Genomic DNA, 19,828 nt, shown 5'->3' with positions numbered 1-19,828 from the left:
AGCAAAAGAATTACTTCTCTTGATTTGCAAGGGACATTCCCGTTAATGCACCCAGCACATGTAGGGATGAACAGAGAAAATTGTTGAATTCTTGCACTGGGTGCCCAGCTGCTATTAAGGATAGACTCTAGCAATCAAACAGCAAGAAAGGGCAAGCTGGTTTGCACCATCACAAAGCAGTCTGTTAAGGAAGATACAAGTGACAGTGAAAGTGAAGCTAAGTCCATTTATTCGCCTTCTAATAAGAGCTTTGTTATTCCACGTGCTTCAAGCATTAAAAAACTCCTATTGCAAGGATGCCTTGGTATTAAGAGGTTTTTACTGATGAGAGAAAATGAACTTGACTATACATATGCCAGCAATACATAATTTCACAGAGCTGCAAATTCTTATGATGTTTTCTAGAACTTGCATCCACTTTACAGAGTTCCAAGCTGGAATCATCTTGCCAGAAGTATTCTGCCTGCTGACATGAAAGACGTGAAAGGATGTGGTGCTCTCATTCAGCCTCCTGAGGTGGGTCACGTGTGATACATGGAGCAATACTCATGTTGATGGTATTCATCACCAAATTCATAGTAACAATTCCAAAACTAGTATTTACTCATTTCAATATACAGTTAAGCATAGCACAGACAGTGTCAACAAGTTTAAATGCCATCAATAGGGACCTACCTAAATCGCAGTTTCTGCGAAACTGAAATCCAGGCTTGCTTGCAAAATAATAAAAAAAAAACAACTTAGTAATTTATTTATTTATTTTTCATTAAGTCTTCCCCTCCCAGGCAGGCCTCACATCTTGTCTAGGAGAGGAAGGTGTTGGCTGGTGGGGCAGCATAAAGGGGGCAGCCACCATCTTGTCCTCACTCTTTCCCTCCAGGGCCAATCCACCAATCAGTGCTGAGGGGCAGAGCTGGACGAAGAGCAGCCAGCAGTCAAGACGGCGGCCACCTCATCATCCCTCCTTCCCCCTGGGACAAAGCCACAAAAATGGCTTTGTCTCACCACGAGTTAAGTAGGTCCCTAGTCATCAATAAACTGGGTCCACAAAAGATTTTAATTGCAACTGAAAGCACAGCTCATCTGAAAACTGTGCTTGGCTTTGTTGATTAATATTCACACTTTCTGTGCTAAGGATGGCCTACCCAAAGAGTGCAGCTCTTCCTAGGCAGTGCTGAAAATCTGACAGCTTTCTTACTGCGTGTCAAAAGTGACGAGAACTGCACGCATCAGCAACCATATTTCAGCATTATTTAGTACAGCATTCAATTGTTGTACTCAGTGGGCATCTTCTATTAAATCTCACCAGAAGGATCTTCAAATCTGCAAAAAGGCATTTTGATCAGCAACCATACTAATATTTGTGAGCGTTTATCTTTTGGATGCAAAACGCAACATTGATTTCACTGGTTATACCTGTAGTTTAGTCCACTCAAAATATACAGAATGAGAGTTCTACATTGCCTGATCCCAAGAGCAACCACCATAACATTAAAAAAAGAAATGAAAAAACTCCCACCTAAGCTGCTGGTAAGAATACTGAACCAAGTTTACTTACAAATGCTCAAGAGAAAATAAAAATAAATAGACAAAAATCATGCAACAGAAAAATTAAGTGATCATTATGCTGCCTACCTGCTTGATACACAGTTAGAGCCAATACCTTTTTGATGCTGACTTTGATTCAGTTTGTGACCCTATAGTAGTAGCAGCAAATTTCAAAGGATATAAAAAACAAACCCATTATAGCAGAAGTAATACATCTAAAAGCAAGAACTTTCCCATCCAGTCATAACCAGGGATCTTAATTTTCTCTGATAATAAAAGACACCCCAATTTTTTGGTTAGAAAAAGTAACCCAAAATCCATATGTTTCCGTAATTAAAATGAAACGCCACATATATGTTAGTGGTGTAATATTCTAATATTATAAAAGCCTTAGTCTGTCTGTCCATAACGCTTTATTTGCACTCTGACTGGCTGTCTTGGCAGCCAATCAGAGTGCTCTAGATGGATAGAACAGACAGTGGAGCACCATCATGACAGTGGAGACTTTGGGGGGGGGGGAAGGCCTACGGAGCCTGCCCCCCACCTTGCCCCTTGGAGGCAGAGGGGGACGGCAGGGACCAGAGCCCTGTCAAAACACAGGGGATGGAGCCGGGGGGTGAGGCTGCTCCCTGGAGCCAGGGGCTAAAGCACCCCCCTCTCACCCCCAACAAGAGCTGGCATGGAAGCAGAAGGGAGAGGAGGGGCTGGTTACTGGTAGCCACAGCCACCACCCTGCGGCTGCCACCCCATGCCCGCGCTGCTCCATCGGGCCTGCGGCTTGCATGCGCGGGGTGGTGGTGGCGGCACGGGCATGATGGCAGCCGCAGGGGGCAACAGGCCTGGACCCAAAGCTGAGGGGAGTTGGGGGGCGAGGAACAGGCCCCGGCCGAAAGTGGCAGGCAGGGGGTGCGGACATGGGCCCAGCTCCAGAGCAGGGGAGGGTGCGTGTGTGTGTGTGGGGGGGGAAGAACAGCTGAAACAGCGGGGGACCGGAGGAGCAGCAGCCCTGGCCACATAGCAGCAGGAGCAAGGGTGGGGGGGGGTGGACCCGGTCCCAAAGCAGGGGCAAGACTGCTGCAGGGGGGTGGAATGAGGGGGAGCAGCCCTGAACGAAAGCTGCTGGGGGGGACAGAGTTGGGCCTGAAGTGGGCGGGGCTGGACTAGCACGGGAAGAGGGGAGAGCAGGGTCACTGGGCCCAATGCTGGGATCTGTCCCCACCACCCTGACCCCCAATCATTTTTGACAGGCAATTTGCTAGTGTATATATAAAAAGTGGTATTTCATTTTGATCACAGAAAAATGTGGATTTTGGGTTACTTTTTTTAATCTAAAAATTGGGGATTTTAATTTTTTTTTTTTAAATAAAGAGAAAACCAGGATCCCTGGTCATAACAGTGGGCTGCAGTCCCAGTTAGATGAATCAAGAAGAGTTAGCTGCTCATCATGTTAGAAGAGGTTGTGTTCTTGCATGCTAAGAACGGAGGCAAAATTTCTATTAACACTGTCATATATTGCCTCATTTGTGGAATCATATTGGTTGTTTTGGTTCAAATATGGTTTTAAAAAACCCCAGATCAAACAATTCTGCTGCTAGGAAGCTGGTGCCATATATCACAATTTAAAAGTTAGAAAATAAACTAAAGAACTGGTAGGTGACAAGTTGGCTCAATATTCATATCAAAAGGAAGGAGGAGATGCTGATGAATTTGATGGCAATGATGTAAACAAAGCACATTGGCTTAAACCTCTTCTCTATTGTCCTACAAATAACCAACAATTTTAGTTAACAAATCAAGTGACAAATGGAAGTTACTTGGTTGCTCTGTCTAGATATATAAATAGCATGCAGATGGGTATACACTTTGAGTGCTTTTAGAAATTTTGCTAAGGCTTCCAGAGTTCACATTTTATAAACACGGATCCCATTTTCGTCTTTTAGGGCTTCAACACTTAAGTACAGGATTGGGATAATGCATGTATCTTTGCACCTTTGAGAGCTAGGCACAAATACATCATGCATCATAGGAGGAGAGAGATGATTATTTTTATTCTATATCATTGGGTTCATGCCATAAAATTAACTGAATGCAGGAAAAGAGGCCTGGAGATTACAACTGATCCAGACACATTCGTCATAAAATACTCTGCCACATTTTTCATTAAAAAAATATTTTTTTTCTGTTGCTGTATCCCTAGAACAGCTAACATTTACACAATCAGACTAAAGGTATGTTGGCATAAATACAGCGGGATACTTGTGCAATGCCAGCCTACATATTGCCCAGATATAACCACTGCTGGGAGTCCCTCATTTTCCTCAGCATAAAATTAATTCCCTTGATAAAAACAACAACTATTTAAAGGCAGGAAGTGGATACCACAAGTGAGGATTTGGAGAGGTGGGTCTTGATGCTCCTTTTTGCCAGGGGATTTAATTTTCTTGGAAATATTGGCTGACTAGACCAAAAATAAGCCTGATAGCTCTTACTCCCACACTACTGGAGTGGTGCACAAGAACCACAGAACACAATTTTGTTTGAAAGCACTGTGTTCATTGGAGGGGGGAAAATAGGGGTACACATCCCATGATTTTCAAGCATCGTTTCAATGCCAAACTGAATTTAAAGAAATTAGCCAAATTCCATCCTGACATTCCATCTATGTGCTTAAAACATACTACTGGTATTCAAATGGCTGTGTGTTTTTAGACATCTAAATGAGGGGTAAAATCCAAGCTATGCAGTCTATCAGCTAATTACCAATTATGAACACATTCCATAAACTATGGAATTTCGCATTCAGAAGATAGCTACTATAGGTGAGTGGGGGAGGGAGTGGAAACCTGTCCAAATTAATCAAAAATGTACTTTAGAGGACATTCTTTATCTACCTGCCGCTGTAACAGCGCAGCACTCTGTGTAGAGGACTTACAAGCAAATAAATTCCTTTGATTGGTATAAGTAACTACCCTCAAAATGTTATTTTCCAATACTGAAGTTACAGTAGACTTAACAAGATTTGCTCATAAAAGAAATGGCTAACCTTGAACCCTGCATTAGTGCCAACCCCAGAGACTGGCAAAAAAGCATGCTGTCCACTCCCCATCAACTATAATCACTAGCCCAGTGCCTGATTTTTCCCTTATTCACATTTCATACACAAACCTTAGCAGAAACAGTGCAGATCACAATCCTTGTTGGAATAGTCAGAAAGGAATTCAAACTTTAATCTGATTGGTTTAATTTTTTTTTTAGCAGGAGGAAAAAGAATAAAGTTACAAGATTTTTTTTTTTTTAATATTTTCACAATGTTAAACTAAAAACTGAGCTCTAGGCTACATGTGTAAGTAAATCTAGAACACAAAAGGGTTAAATAAGATTTTCTTTAAAGATACAAGAACTTAAGCTTTCTTTACGTTTAACAAACTTCACAGAACAGATACTGCAAAGGAACAACCCTTCCCCCCACTTTTTAATTTTTTTTAAAGTGAACATTGTCCATAACCCACATGAACTATGAGTAGTGTTCTCTCAAGAGCCACCTTGAAACCAACTATGCACCTGTAACAGGGTTAAAGAAAAGATTAAGGAAGAACAAATAGCATCTTCAGTATTAATGCGGAAAAGTCTCGCATATAAATCAGAATGCCCATCAAATGCTATGCTAGGATTTGAGAGGAAAAGAAAGTGCCTATCCCAGCAGCAGCTGAAATTCATGGTTTTTAAACTCATGGCAAATGTAAAGAATATCCTGGCATTGTCCCTCTCACCAGGATGAGGTGGGACCATTTCCTGAAAATACAGCATGTCGCTGGAATTTCTACTGCCAATTTCATAGCTTGGGATAATAATAATAATAATAATAAAAAAACCTCCAAACAAACTCAGTTAGCCTTTTCCATAGCTTGCATTTTATAATGATGGGACATTTCTGATTTGCTTCAGGGTTAATTTACACTAATACAGTCAGATGCTGAGTATATATATATTTTTAAATTGTCTCCTTGTTAAATGCTTCTAGCCGGCTACCAAAATAACAGTATCATTTGGCCTGTAAGGAATCATTTACTTTTAAAACAAAGAGAATACAAGATGACTTCGGCTCTCCCCACCCCACACACACCAGTTTTCGGAGTGACAATTCATTGTCACCTCTTGAATGGTTTACACCTGCCCAATATTTCAAGACAATACAAAGTCCTTCCCTATCCCAGATGTCCTACTGAATTACCTGATTGTTAATGCCTTATTAATTTGTGTTGGGAAACAAAATCCACACAGGACTAGACCAGGCCGCATCAACACAAATCCTCTGTACCTGCATAAACTTTGTCTGCAGCAGGAGACATGCTGAAATATTTTTTGCTACAAACTAACGAGATCTGTGCAGTTCAGCTCAATATGACAGACCACAATACAGAACCATAGGTCTGAACAACAGATCCAGTGCTGTCTATTCCACGTAATGCTTTTCACATTCACTTGCTACACTTGCTTTGCAATAGATGCGGGCAGATATTGTCATGAGAGCATTCAGCTGCATAGGAACAAGGCTGACATAGCCCACTTGATTATCTTGTTAACACTCTGGAAGCGAGGAGTACAAACTCAAGTTGATAAAGGGTGCTTTCCTGGTTGTTCCCCAATACTGTTACTGAATTCCGTTTGCTACAAAATGTCCTTTTTTCCCCAATATATATGTCTAGCTACAGAAAGTCAGTCTGTAGAATCCAGCCATGGCTACTGTGCTGTGAATTAGCCTTATTTGATCAATTATCAGATACCTGCACTTAGCAAAAGGCAAACAAGAGCCAATCAGGTTTCACTGGTGTGAACGGCTGCACTGGTCAGCGTTTACCACAACCATGGAATCTGTTCACACAACCCTTAGAAATTCTGAAGATGCCGTGTAGAAAATGCATACAGGTTACTGCTCTGGGATGGTGTTCGCTTTAAGTGAGATTATTTAAACGGAAAAAAAAAAATCCAGGTTCTCCATAGCAAGTTAGATATAAAAGTTTTTCATAAGAATCTCTGTCCCCCTCTCTTTTTGGCTTCCTGGAAGAACCAGAAAGACATGCCCGCCCTGTCAGAATCCCTGATGCTGGTGACATGGCCTAACCTCAGAAGCCACACGCGATGAAGGCACGAGTGACCAATCAGGTCTTCTGGGCATAGCAGCTACAGTGGCTGCTCTTAGTGGAGTTTCAACCTTGTCAGGATTAATTAGAAGGGAAGAGGTGAAAGGCTGCACATTAAACACAGTTTGTCTGAAAGCTATGTGCATAGCAAACTTTTACATCAGCTTCTATTCAGCTCCTTGTTTTAACTCTGTAGCTGGAAGATTTCCAGCATAAGGCTTTGAAAGTGACTCCAGCAATAATAGAAGCCTTTGGATTGTTTGTTTTGTTTAAATCCACTAGCCATGCTCGAGAAAGTATTTCTTCATGTTTTAATTTTATTCAGTGGCTAGCAGGCACCTTAATAACCAGCCAGAAATCAATTTCAACCACCATCAACCCCTAAACTACAGTACCAGGACGGTTGGCTAAAGAAAGGAAACTGATTGGCTGTAGTCTGAAACTTGCCCAGTACAAGGTGTCTGGCTGATTTTGTCCTAAATAAGGCTAACATTAGTGAACTAAGAGAACAGCATTTGGTTGCAGAGTCTTGCACTCAGGAACACCCTTCGCCAATGCGCTGGCACGATCTCCCTACTTTCCGGTCCAGTTTCACCATTTTCATAATGGCTTCCTCACGGCCACGTCCCATATGGTCAAATGTGCAGTCGTGTTGTTCGGGTAGGCGATGTAACATACAGAACACGTAACCTGCCAAGGAGAAGGAATGAACAGTATTAATGCTAATGTTGTCCTCATCCTAAAGGGCTGAAAGGCAGCTTTATATTTGGAGTTCCTGGACCTTCGAGACTCAGGGCAGCTTTGCATTCCCTTTCCCTTTCATTGCATGGTCTCAAAGCCTATGAACAATGTTAATTTTGACACTGGTCTGTAGCTTTATTGTACAAACATATTACGAGAAGTTAAGTAGGAGTTAAGGATTTGTAGGATTATTATTTATATACAGCATTTTCTATGGAACTTATGAACACTGATTTTGGAGTCCAAACAATACAGTAGTAACTCACTTTTGCAACTCTCCTTGGAAGGAGGGAAGTTCCTCTTTTTAAAAGGTGATGCAGAAATTAAGGCCCACATTTTCAAAGAGAGATCTGAGTGTCCACCTTGCCATACTGAGGGTCTGATTGCCAAGGCACTAAGAACCCTCTGCTTCCTCTGGCTTCTGCTGGACTTCTGAAATACACAGCTAATAAGGTTTCAGTTTGGGGACCCAAATACAAGAGGCACTCAAAATCAGAAATTATTTTTGAAAAAAAAGTGAGTGCTTTGTTTCCCCCTTACCACGTACCTCAGGCTACATAAAGTCTATGGCTGAGCTGGGTAAAGGACTCAGCTCTCCAGGGTCAGAACCTTGTTTTCCTCCAGGGCACCCCCTGGCTCCCTATCAAAGCTGAGAGACTTCTCCAGGTGCCAGGTCACATCATCATTCTTTCAGTAGATGAGGTAGATCATCTTCTCCCCCTCCTCCTTCCAACAGAGCTAGTGAGTGCCATTCAGTCCTCCGGAGCAGTGGTTCTCAACCTTTTTTGTATCACGACCCATTTGCAAACATTGATGGCCAGTCCCGACCCAGTGTCTCCCGCCCACAGGCTCCAGCTGCCCAGTGTGTGGGGTAGTGGGTGGGTGTGTGGGATTGGGGGGAGGACGATGGAGGGCCCCAGGCAGCTCGGAGCTCTGCCAGCCTCCAAGGGAAAAGCCACAGTTTCCCCACATTTTTCCTCTTTAAAGGAGAATCCATTTTGAAAGTTTGTCAATCCTTTTTAAGTTTATTTGCAACCCTTTCATATATTCTTGCAACCCACTTTTGGGTCATGCCCCATGGATTAAGAAACACTGCTCCAGAGGATATGCCATTCCATTGCTCAAGGCAGACCCTTTTGCAAAGGTGGGGAGTGCTGCCCCTTCAGCACACAGCCCTTCCTATTGTAGAAGGGGATGAACAGCCTGGGTCTTAATTTCAGATACTGGCTCTGACACTTATAACGAAAAGCAGATGGCCTCACCCCTCTACTTTAACTTCCCTATGTGTAAAATGAGGATGACAACTACAAACACGGACACTACGAGCAGCCTAAAACTGCTGTATAATGCTAAACAGAAATAGGACAATATGATGTGACAGAGAAGCAGCACACTACTACTGGGATGACATAATCCATTATACTGATTGAAAAGTTGCAGTGTAGTCTCACAATCCTTCCTGCAAGATGGCCCAAAGGACACTGTTCCACATCCCAAAGAACACTTTGCTACAAGTTTCCTCAAGTTCTCAGAGCATATTAAAACAAAAAAACTTGTGATACTTACTAATTTAAATAAGATAAAAGTATTTGTATTTCAGACTTCTAAAACTGTTTTACAGACCACTGCTTAGAGAAGAACAAGAACCAATAGACTACCTTTACATTAAGGTAAGAAAAAAAAAACTATACAGAAAGTGTTATGGGTATTACTGAAAAAAACTGCTTGAAGACAAAATTGGTTTATCTTGGCTCCCAGTTTAAATGGCATCTGCTATAAAAACAAGACTTCACTATACTTTATGTTCTTATTTTATGTAGGACACCAATTCTGGGTGTACTAATAACAAAGAAGATCTTTACTGGTACAGGTTATTTAACAGGCTGGACTGAATGATTTACAGCAAACTGAGATATAAAACCTCTCTCTTTAAAGTCATCATCCTGATCTCACTTTATTCCTAATTGCTGGTGTACAGCAGAAACAAGTGGGAGGAAAACCTTAATCCCCAAGAACTTTCAAGGTTAAATGGCTAAAATGAGAATGTCCTTTAATATTTGATCTGATGCCTAATGGGCCTCTTGCTAGATTTTCTCAAAGACTGTGCAACAGGGAATTTCCCAGGGATGACTGGAGATTGCTTCCCTTTCTCCAGTCACTGATACGAGAGACTTCAGGCTGCTGCATCAGAGCAGAGATGTAGTTAGCTGTTTTAAGCCAACTGGGGGCATAAGAACATAGGAATTGCTAGACTGGTCCGCCCAAAGTTCCAGTCAAGTTTCCAACAGTGACAACCATTAGAGAAGGAGGAAGAATATCCTGTTACAGGAATCTGTGGATCACCTGTCCACCCAGAAGCCTCTCTGAAGGTTTTACAGCCTTTGCCAAGGTCTGGGGTTTTTTTTTTTGGTTAGCGCTAATAAAAAAATTTTGGATATTCTTATTATCTGTATAAATGCCCAATCCCTCTTGGCATCTTGCTAAGTTCTTGGCTTCGTCCTCCTCGTGTGATAATATTTTAATCATGCATTTTGCATCAAGCATTTTCCTCAACTAGTTTCAGTCAAATCTCAACTTCATGAATGTCCTTTTGTTCTTGTGTTCCAAGACAGGAGAAACAGAAGCTCTCAGTCTGCTCTAGACTGGTCCTTTTATATAACTTTATTATGCTCCCTGTTATTTTCTCTTCTTTTTAAGTTAAATGAGCCCCATCTTTCATTCTCTACATGCAAACATTCTTTCTTGCCCTGATCATTCTTATTGCCAATTTCACATAATGCATAGTTAACTTGTGGAACTAGTTTCCACGAGATGTTGTAAATGCAGCTAATAAAGCTAGAAGCAGAGCAGCACATTAGGCAAACAGCAAAGGGTAGGAAGTAGGAAGCAAAGCAATAAATCAGGCAGAGAGTACAGGGGAAAAAGTAGAAAGCAGAGCAGCAGCTTGGGCAGAGAAAGGGGATTGGAGTGGCACTTGGGGAGGGTGCAGGGCTAATTTGTGACATCTGCCAAAAAGGTTGGTTCCCACTGCTCTAAAGCATCTACTACAGCCACTGGGCTTGATGGACCATTGCTGTGGCCTAGAATGACACTTTTATTGTGTACTTCTAAACCCCTCTAATTGTGCAACCTCCTTTTTGAGACGCTGCGGTCAGCGCTGCACACAGGATTCTAAATAAAGGGATACAATTCGTATTTTCTGCACTGGTGTCCAATTTATGTGTCCTTACACAGAAATGCATTGAACTGTCTGTGCCACTGCTTCTTCTGAGTTAATGTTGTTCATTTAGAATTGAGGCAAGCTACTCCTGTGGATCTAGGAATGATCTAACCTTTTCCCCTTCCATCACCAATTCTTTCTTGCTAAACCTTTTGCTTTTTTAGAACTGTGAGAAATATTTAAAACCTGTATAGAAATTTTAAAAGCTGTTTCCATAGAACAGTGATTGACAGTGCCAGCAACTGAAAAATACCCCAGAATTAAGTGACATCCAACACAGGATGATTTTTTGTTAACATTCATATAAGACTAGATTGCAGACACATTAATTTTTTCTTTTATACATGCCTATTTCAAAATTCAATGCAAAGAATACAGTTCTCAAAAAGTACTCAAGTCATTTCTCAAACTGGAAGTAGGATTTCCCCCTCAATGCGACATTGGTCAGGCCGCAGGTGGAGTACTGCATCCAGTTCTGGGCGCCGCACTTCAGGAGGGATGTGGCCAGCATCGAGAGGGTCCAGAGGAGGCCACTCGCATGGTCAGGGGGCATCGGGGCAGGCCCTATAAGGAGAGTCTATGAGACCTGAACCTGTTCAGCCTCCACAAAAGAAGGCTGAGAGGGGATCTGGTGGCCGTCTATAAACTTACCAGGGGGGCCAGCGGGGTACAGGAGAATCCCTGTTCCCCCGAGCACTACCAGGAGCAACTAGGAATAACGGCCACAAGTTGACTGAGAGTAGGTTCAGGCTGGACATCAGGAAGTGCTACTTCACAGTCAGGGCGGCTAGGATCTGGAACCAACTTCCAAGGGGAGTGGTGCTCGCTCCTACCTGGGGGGGTCTTCAAAAGGAGGCTGGATAATCATTTAGCCAGGGTCATTTGACCCCAACTTTCTTTCCTGCCCAGGGCAGGGCGTCAGACTTGATGATCTGCTCAGGTCCCTTCTGACCCTACAAACTATGAAACTATCCCACTACTCCAAAGTCACTTCTGACAGTGGAATGGACGTTTTTGGAAGTTTTGCCTGAAGATTTTGAATGACCTATGCATCACCCTACTAGAGCAAATTTTGTAGGAACACAGTTTTGAAGAATTTTTTTTATTAATTCCCAATCATATTATTGTTGCTGTTTTCTCCCTGGTTCAGGGGCCTGGGAGATCAGAATGGGCGCTATGTAGCATGCGTGTTCCAGTCTCAGGACCAGCTTTGACAGCAGTTACGTTATTAACTTGCACACACTGGGACAGAAGGCCAATACATTTACCTCTGTTCTGATCCTTAAAACCAATCCAGATTTAGAGATGAAATTCTGTCTCTTGAGAAGCAGGTGCTCCCTCTTGGTTGGAAAGCAGAGTTAGATTAATGAGCTCTTGTGGTATACTTACTGCTAAGTTCGTTACTGGGAGATATTGGATACAGGTTGTGTCTCCTAAAGGATTTTGCTTCAGAAATGCCTCTCTTAGCACACTATAACTAACCAGCAAAATAAATAACTTTTTGTTGGAGGGAAAAATTCTATCAGCTAAGGTTAATTTAGCTAAACAGAGTTATATCCAAAACAAGGCCAAATAAAAGACTCCAGCTCCAAGTGTGGCAGATTTCAGTCTACTACAAATTCCTAATTAATTATAATAAGTGCACCGCAAATTCCTCTCTGCTTGTGCCAGGATTAAGCTATGTACTATGTCTATGCCTCAGTCCTCTAATGCAGCATAAGAGATGCAACTGAAGTGGAAAAACATAAAAAGTATGCACTAAATGCAGTTACTGCCTGCAACCATCATCATCAAAGCGAAGGTTTTCTGACATTAATCAAAATGCTAGGCTAAGACCACACTCAACATAATATCCATCTCTACAATTACTTAAACCTTTCCCGGGGAAACTGAACAAGCATGGAAGCATCGCTGAGAAAAAGTCTAAGGCCACCTGGAAGCAGCTGTGAAGTCTGTGCCTCCCTTTATCTTTGCTGGGGAACTAGTCTCACAAAAGGATATTTCAGATGGAAAGTCACCGAAGCAACTTTCTATAGTCAAAATGGGAGAGCACAACAGGCTTTTCTTCTTATGATGGGATGATGAAATGCTGAACAGTTCTTTAGCTCAGCTGCATGGAACACAGAATAAACTACAGTACAAATTTCCATCAAGACAGGAAAAAAAACCATGTATGACTCCTGACATTTAGTTTTACTTATAAAAACAATAAGTTGGTGAAACAGCTGATGATCCTGATATGCTAGAAGCAAAATAAACTGCATGCTAACTTATGAGAGGAAAAGCCAGAATCAAATGTTGGAGGGTCCCTAATTTCCCTAAATGGCATCAATCATCATAGAATCAGAGAATCATAGGAATTAAGGGCTGGGAGAGACCTTGAAATGTTCAAAAGAAGGAGATCACTTCCAATGATATCGTCTAAATGCTAAAGTAGTGTGGGTGTATAAGCCAAGAGCTGAAGCACAAGAATCTGCCTATGCTGTTAGAAATAACAAGCAAACCCTAACCCTCTACTACTAAACTCTATTGGAGAATTTCAGGCAGTCCTAAGGTATATAAATATCTATATGAGAATTCCTTTGATCAACTAGCATAGTATAAATGATTTAAAACATTTCTGGATGCCAGTCATTAAGTTTAGGAATCCCAAACCTGCCATGACAAGGCTCGCTCTTTATGAGCACAGTTTGAAAAGATAGCAAAGAATATTATGTTGCAGTGCAAGAGGCAAACCAAATGGTTAAGCATTTATGTAGCTCATAACTTATGGGATGTCTTAGTGGTATTTAAGCTACAATGTCCCTGCCACAAAGGTTCTGGTATACATTATCAAAAAAACAACTGCTAGCTGCTCCAAATGCCCTTTAATAACTGCATGACTTCCAGCACTTCTATACTTTTGTTTTATGGGAATGGGAAACATTTGGACTTAGACCAGACTTTTTATAGCAAGTGCGGCAAATGGTTAAGTCTGTAGACCCATCACACTTGGGTGCAGTTTTATTTTAGTATTTCCAAAGCCTTCAATTGACACAATTGCTAAAATATCATCATTAGTGTAAAAGGACATAAAGCACCTGAATGTAAAGTGCTATAAAAATTGTAACTCAGTATTTTCTGGTTCATAAATTTGAAAACATTGGTCAAGTTCAGATCCGGTTCAGCAGTCAGAGCAAGTTCCTCTTGAAATATTAGCTGAAGACAGAATCCTGGGCATTATGATGCAGTTATGCAAAGTGACTCTGACCATATTCAACAAGGTACTCAAAGTGGACCCTATGAGTATACATATGACACTGACTCACTTTGCAGCTTTTGACAAGGAAACTTCCTTAGGTAGGTGAATGGAAATAAAGCCAAAGATTCACATCTGGAGTCAGAGTGCTTGTCATTTTAAATTCAGTTCTCACTTCACACTACTGCTGTTGTTTGTTAGCTTTATTTTTGAGTGAAAAGCTACAAGTTCAAAGCTGCCAGAATTTTCAGCTCGTGCCACTTCCAAATTTTAATTAAAACATTTGTTTCCTTACAGACACTCCTTTTGGAGCCTCTGGAAAACTGGCCCTAACAAAGCAGCAGAACTTGTTCTTGTGCAGAGTTCTGCGCTAAATGCTCCCGCTTCTTCACTTCTCTTGCAAGAAATTTTACACTTTCTTACTGATTTGAAATTCTAATCGACAGAGGTTGAAGCAGAACCTAAAAATACCTAGAAGCCTTAGAGATGAAGGTACTGCAAAAATTACTTACTGAAGTGCAGTATTATCTCAGGGTTCATGTGCCAGTGTTTATGCAGATTTCTATATAAAGTCTATGTGTGCACATAAAATAGAGGCTAAAATAACTGCAAAATGTCAACATCCCAATATGCTTTAGGGAGTGAAATTACATTTATATATGCAGATGGTAAATGTATGTCCAGCTCTTATGTGCATAGGAAAAATTCCTGTTGATTTCTTCCAAGAGAAAATTGAAAAACAACCACAAAGTGACCTTTCCCCATCCTCTTCCTTTCTCTTCTGCAGAGAAGGTTTACATCTGTTTTCCTCCTCTAGCCCTTCCACTTGTCCTGGCAATGATTAGCTCATGCCATCTCCTGATCTCACTCAAACCCTCTCATCCCATCCCCCTTCTTCTCCTTGCCCTTTCCCCACATCTGGTTCTTTCACTTCACCCTTTCCTCCAGGGATAGGCAATTATTTGGGCTGGAGAGTCACTTGGGGAATCTTGGTGAGCTGGGTCAGCACCTGCCTCCCTAACAGCTCACAAAAAATCCTCAAGTGGCTCTGCTCAGCTGGGAGAATGGGATGGGGCAGCAGGTGGGTAGAGAGCAGGATGGGCAGGTGGGGCTGGGGTGGCGAGGCCATGACAGCACAGGGCTGGGGGCAGAGCCATGATCCACTCTCCTCATGCCCCTGCCCATGGAACTGGTGCCAGTTGCAGGAACGTGCGGGCAGCAGATTGTGGCTTTGCCCTGAGTGGTGGATGCAGGGTGCCTGGGCTGGGTTGCCCAGGCAGCTGGGCTGAGTCTAGCAGCAGCAACAGACTAGCAGTGACAGCAAGAAGGAGCTGCTGCAGGGGCTGCCAGGAGGTAAGTCTGGCTGCTGCACTGCCCCAGCGCTACTGTGCGCCTGGGCCAGCAGGACTGGTTGCACGTGCCACAGCCTGAGGTGCCCCCTGCACCTGGGCTGGAGAGGATCAAGAAACCTGCTGCAGGTCAGACAAAATCCCTTAGCAGACTGGAACCAGTCTGCTGGCAGTATTTTGCCCACCCCTGCTTTAGTCTCTCCATTCTTAAACCACCCCCCAAACAAAAACAAAAACCCCAAAGATATCCATGGCCTCTTCCACTATTGTCTCATCTCCCTTTTCTCTCTTAATGCCTCAAGCATGCTGTGATAACTGAAGATCTTTCCAATTCCAGCTAAGACCCTTTGCAAGCCGGCTTCAGCTCCTTGTATGCCACTGAAACCACTCTCACAAAGGCCACAGCATCCTGGAGTATCAGAAGATCCTTTTAAGGGTGTGTGGGGTGCTGCACAATATTAGTACTGTTAGGCGTGCTAGCACCTATATGTGATTCACAAGATAAACCCAGAGATTTTAAATAGGAATCCCAAGCATCAATAACATTATGTACTGTTGAGATCTTTCGGAGTTCTTTGCAACAGAAAACTTGCTCAATTATTTTTTTCCATAGTCAAAAGCTATGAGCTGACATGTTCCAAGGGGAACCTTGAGTCTAAAAAGGTTGAGAACCATTGCTCTACAGATTTCTTCCTACTCAAGAACTAGAAAAGTAATGTGTTGGAGGAAAGAGAGAAGAGGAAGCCAGTGGCAGGGTTCAAAGAGAGGGGGTTATACGAGTGAATTAAAGATTTTGGAAAAAAAATCACTTATGCAGCAGCATTCTGAATAGATGCAAGTAGGAAAGGGCATTTGTTAAGCCACGGAAAAGAATACTGCAGTAACTGCAGCATGAGATAAGAACTTGGACAGAAGTTTTAGCTGCGCAGATATACAGGACAAGCTACATCTTAAAGACCTGATCCAGAGCAAATGAGCAGGACAAACATGGCTTAGAGGTAAGGACCTTAAGGAAGATCAAAGGTTACGTCTCAGTTTCAGAGCTGCATGACAAGCAGGATAGCAGTATTGCACACATCTGTTTTCTACAAAGACTGTAAACTCTCAGGGGCAGCAACCCTTTTTGTCCTGGTCTGTGCAGTACATACACTGTGAAGTCACTGCCCAGTATTAAGGTTGCTCAGGGCAAAAGTAGTAAATTCACATATCAACAACTTGCATTTAAACTTATTTCCATTGCAATGGAAATACCTTTCTTAAGGCATTTAGAAAAATATTTTTGAGACTGGTCAGCACCCACAACTCATCAGAACTGAATAAAAGCAAACAAAGTTCTGTGAACTTGACTGATAAAACAATCAAATACAAACTGGGGAATTCCTGGCTAAGCTGCAGTACTGCAGACAAAGACCTTGAGGTTACAGTGGATCATAAGCTGAACTTGAGGCAACAGTAAGCTCTTGTTGCAAAAAAAGCCAAAAGCATGTGTTAACAAGAACGTGGCCTGCAAGTTAACGGAAAGATTCTTTCATTCTGTTCAGCACTGGCGAGGCCTCACCTGAAGTACTTTGCTCCAGCTTTGGGCATCACCCTGCAAGAAAGATGTGGATAAATTGGAAGAGTGCAGCGGAGAGCAGTATTAGGGGTCATGTTTTTTAGACTTACAAAGAAAGGTTGGAAGAAAGTTATTTAGTCTGAAGAAAAGAAGATTGAGTAGAATTTGACAACAATCTTCAAGTATAAGAGTTGCTAGAAAGGGGATGGTGATAGACTCTTCTTGGACAAGGTAATGGTCTTGAACTGCAACAGAAGAAACTGGGTATTAGGAAGAACTTCCCTAAGTATGGGGTATTTTAGCACTGGACCAGATCACTAAGAGAGCCTATGGAATCACTGGAAGTGTTTAAGTGCAGGTTGAACAAATATTTCATTGGGATGACTGGAGAAGAGATGATCCTGCCCTGATTACAGGGTTGGACTAGATGACTAGGTGATTCAGGTTTCTGCCAGCCCTATTTTTGTATCATTCTATAGGTATCTAGAAAAGAACAGGAACATGTGGGTGCCGTGCTCTTTTGAAAGTTTGGCCATGTGTTTAGCTGCCTCCAAAGGAACTGTTCAGTTCTGAATTCTTGAAAATCTAGCACTAAAATTTTAGTCAAGCTCCTTACTTTTTTTTCTCCCCCTTTAGATTTATAAAGTGCAACTTTTCAGTCCTTTTACATGTCCTCGACAGAATGTAAATATGCATTGGAAACACGCTCCATCATTACCTAATGGTAGCAATAATATTCCATGTCAATAAAAAACCCCACCAAACTGATACCTTCTCTTCTCCGAAACTGACCACTGATTCACAACAAGGGAGTGGGGCAGAGGAGAAAAGTTTTATAGCATCCAGATGCAATGCAGTAAGGTTAGACTGCCTGAAACATATGCCAATTCAGACTCTGAAGAAGGAATCCGTGCCTATGATTTTTCCCTGCCTACTTCTCACTGGTCCAGGAAACATGAAAGTCTGGACAGCAAAGTAAAGAAACACATATTTATTGGACGTATATTTGCAAATTACTGCCCAGTTGCTGAGGACAGAAATATTGGAAAACCGATAAAGACAGTCAAACTGTCTGTAATGGTACTCTCAAGTGCCAATAACCTAGACCCTTCCCAAACTGGAGTATGATATGAACAGCAGTTGTTGCCATTAGAGATCCTCTGTGAATGAAAGTTTGGCCTCATCCTACTGGAACTGTGGTATCTGATACTGTAAAGCCAGTATATATTCCTGTACAGTCTCCAAGAGACTGTACACATTAACAGGAATATTGTGAGACAGCTCAGCTTTCTTTTACCACAGGTTTACACTGCCATCTACCAATGCAGTCTTTGAGCATCTTCCTAATAGTGAAGAGTGTATCAGTTAGTTTCCAGCTGACCAATTTCTCTGGCTGCTCTCCTTTTTGGGATAGACATCTGCTTGGAAAAGAATCTGGTTTTATGGGGGTTTGTTTACCTTTTTGGAGGACAAGGGTGAAAGAATGATTAATAGCAGTATTATTGTGGTTATAATGAAAAAGCTTTAACTGAAGGTTCTGCAGTACTTTCTAAGGGAGTGCAAATCATGGATTTATCAGAATTGTTGCACAGAACCTCTCAGCTGAGAACCTCTATCCTACCAGTCACATGCTTTGTTGCATTTTGAGAATTCTGTTATTTTGAAGGAGTGCAATTGTCATAGCTGGTAGGGTCGGAAGGGACCTGAGCAGATCATCAAGTCCGACCCCCTGCCATGGCAGGAAAGAGTACTGGGATCAATGACCCTGGCAAGGTGTACATCTAGCCTTCTCTTCAAGACCCCCAGGGTAGGAGCCAGCACCACTTCTCTTGGAAGTTGGTTCCAGATCCTAGCCACCCTGTGAAGTAGCGCCTCCTGATGTCTAGTCTGAATCTACCCTCTGCCAGCTTGTAACCATTATTTCTAGTCACTTGTGGTAGTACTCGGGGGAACAGGGACTCCCCCAATGCCTGCTGGTCCTCCCTGACTAGTATGTAAACGGCCACTAGATCCCTCCCTCAGCCTTCTCTTGTGGAGGCTGAACAGGTTCAGGTCCCTTAGCCTCTCCCTGTAGGGCCTGCCCTGCTGACCCCTGATCATGCGGGTGGCCCTCCTCTAGACCCTCTCCATGTTGTCCACATCCCTCCTAAAGTGCGGTGCCCAGAACTGGACATAGTACTTCAACTGCAGCCTGACCAGCGTCACAGAGGGGGAGGATCACCTCCTTACACCTGCCTGAGATGCATCTGTGGATGCATGACAAGGTACGGTTGGCCTTCCTGACCGCGTCCCCGCGCTGTCGGCCTATGTTCATTTTGGCATCAATAATGACTTCAAGATCCTTTTTTGCCTCTGTACGGATGAGAAGGGAGTTCCCCAGCTTGTAGGTCTGCTGTTGGTTCTTCCCCCAGAGGTGTCATGATAGTTCATATGTGGAAAGGGTCTCTCTAATGTAGATGGGATCTGATCCAGTGATGCCTCTGAAGATTAGAACCCAGACATTAAATTGCCATCAGAGGTGGATAGGGGCTAGGGAAAAGACCAAGGCATGGGCTTTAAAGTGTTTGCATCAGTCAGAACTGGGCAGGAGACATGAAACTGAATGTTGTATTGGTTAGAGCCCCTATATTTATGTTCAGCTTGCCTAGGTTGACTGGCTTCTACTTCATACCCAGAAGCTGATCTATCATAAGCACTGTTACTAGGGCTGTGCGAAGCTTTGGTCCAATTTGATTCAGTGGAGATTCATCCCGATTCAGCAGCCGAATCTCCAAATTGGAATCGAATCAGGAGACCCTTTAATCTCTCCAAATCAAATTGAAGCCCTCCGAATTGATTCAGAAAGATTCGGCGATTTGGACAGAGACAGCTTTAAATGGGTTTTTTTTTGTTGTTTTTACATTCTTCAAGGTAGCAAGTGGCTCGTGAATGCTGCAATGCTGGGGTGGATGGAGCATCCCACGGGGAGGGGAGGGGAGGGGAGGGGGGGGCACGCGCGGCGGCTCCCCAGTGTTCTTGGCAGCAGACCCAGAAACA

The 19,828-nt window shown here is 42.7% G+C and overlaps 1 protein-coding gene across 3 annotated transcripts in view; it reads right to left on the bottom strand.

The window, feature by feature from the left end:
* Positions 1 to 212: 212 nt before the first annotated feature.
* Positions 213 to 19,828, bottom strand: part of ZFAND3 (zinc finger AN1-type containing 3) — a 269,631-nt gene continuing 250,015 nt past the window's right edge. For all 3 annotated transcript variants that reach the window (XM_059716965.1, XM_059716951.1, XM_019483049.2), the window contains one exon: positions 213 to 7,379. In XM_059716965.1, coding sequence (XP_059572948.1) covers positions 7,225 to 7,379 — 155 coding nt within the window. In that variant the 3' untranslated portion in view covers positions 213 to 7,224. The remainder of the gene's footprint in view (positions 7,380 to 19,828) is intronic.

This window comes from Alligator mississippiensis, chromosome 1 (genome assembly GCF_030867095.1).
Source record: "Alligator mississippiensis isolate rAllMis1 chromosome 1, rAllMis1, whole genome shotgun sequence".
NCBI classification, from domain to species: domain Eukaryota; kingdom Metazoa; phylum Chordata; order Crocodylia; family Alligatoridae; genus Alligator; species Alligator mississippiensis.
The sequence above is the reverse complement of the archived record's forward strand: the minus strand, read 5'-3'. Positions and strand labels throughout refer to the sequence as shown.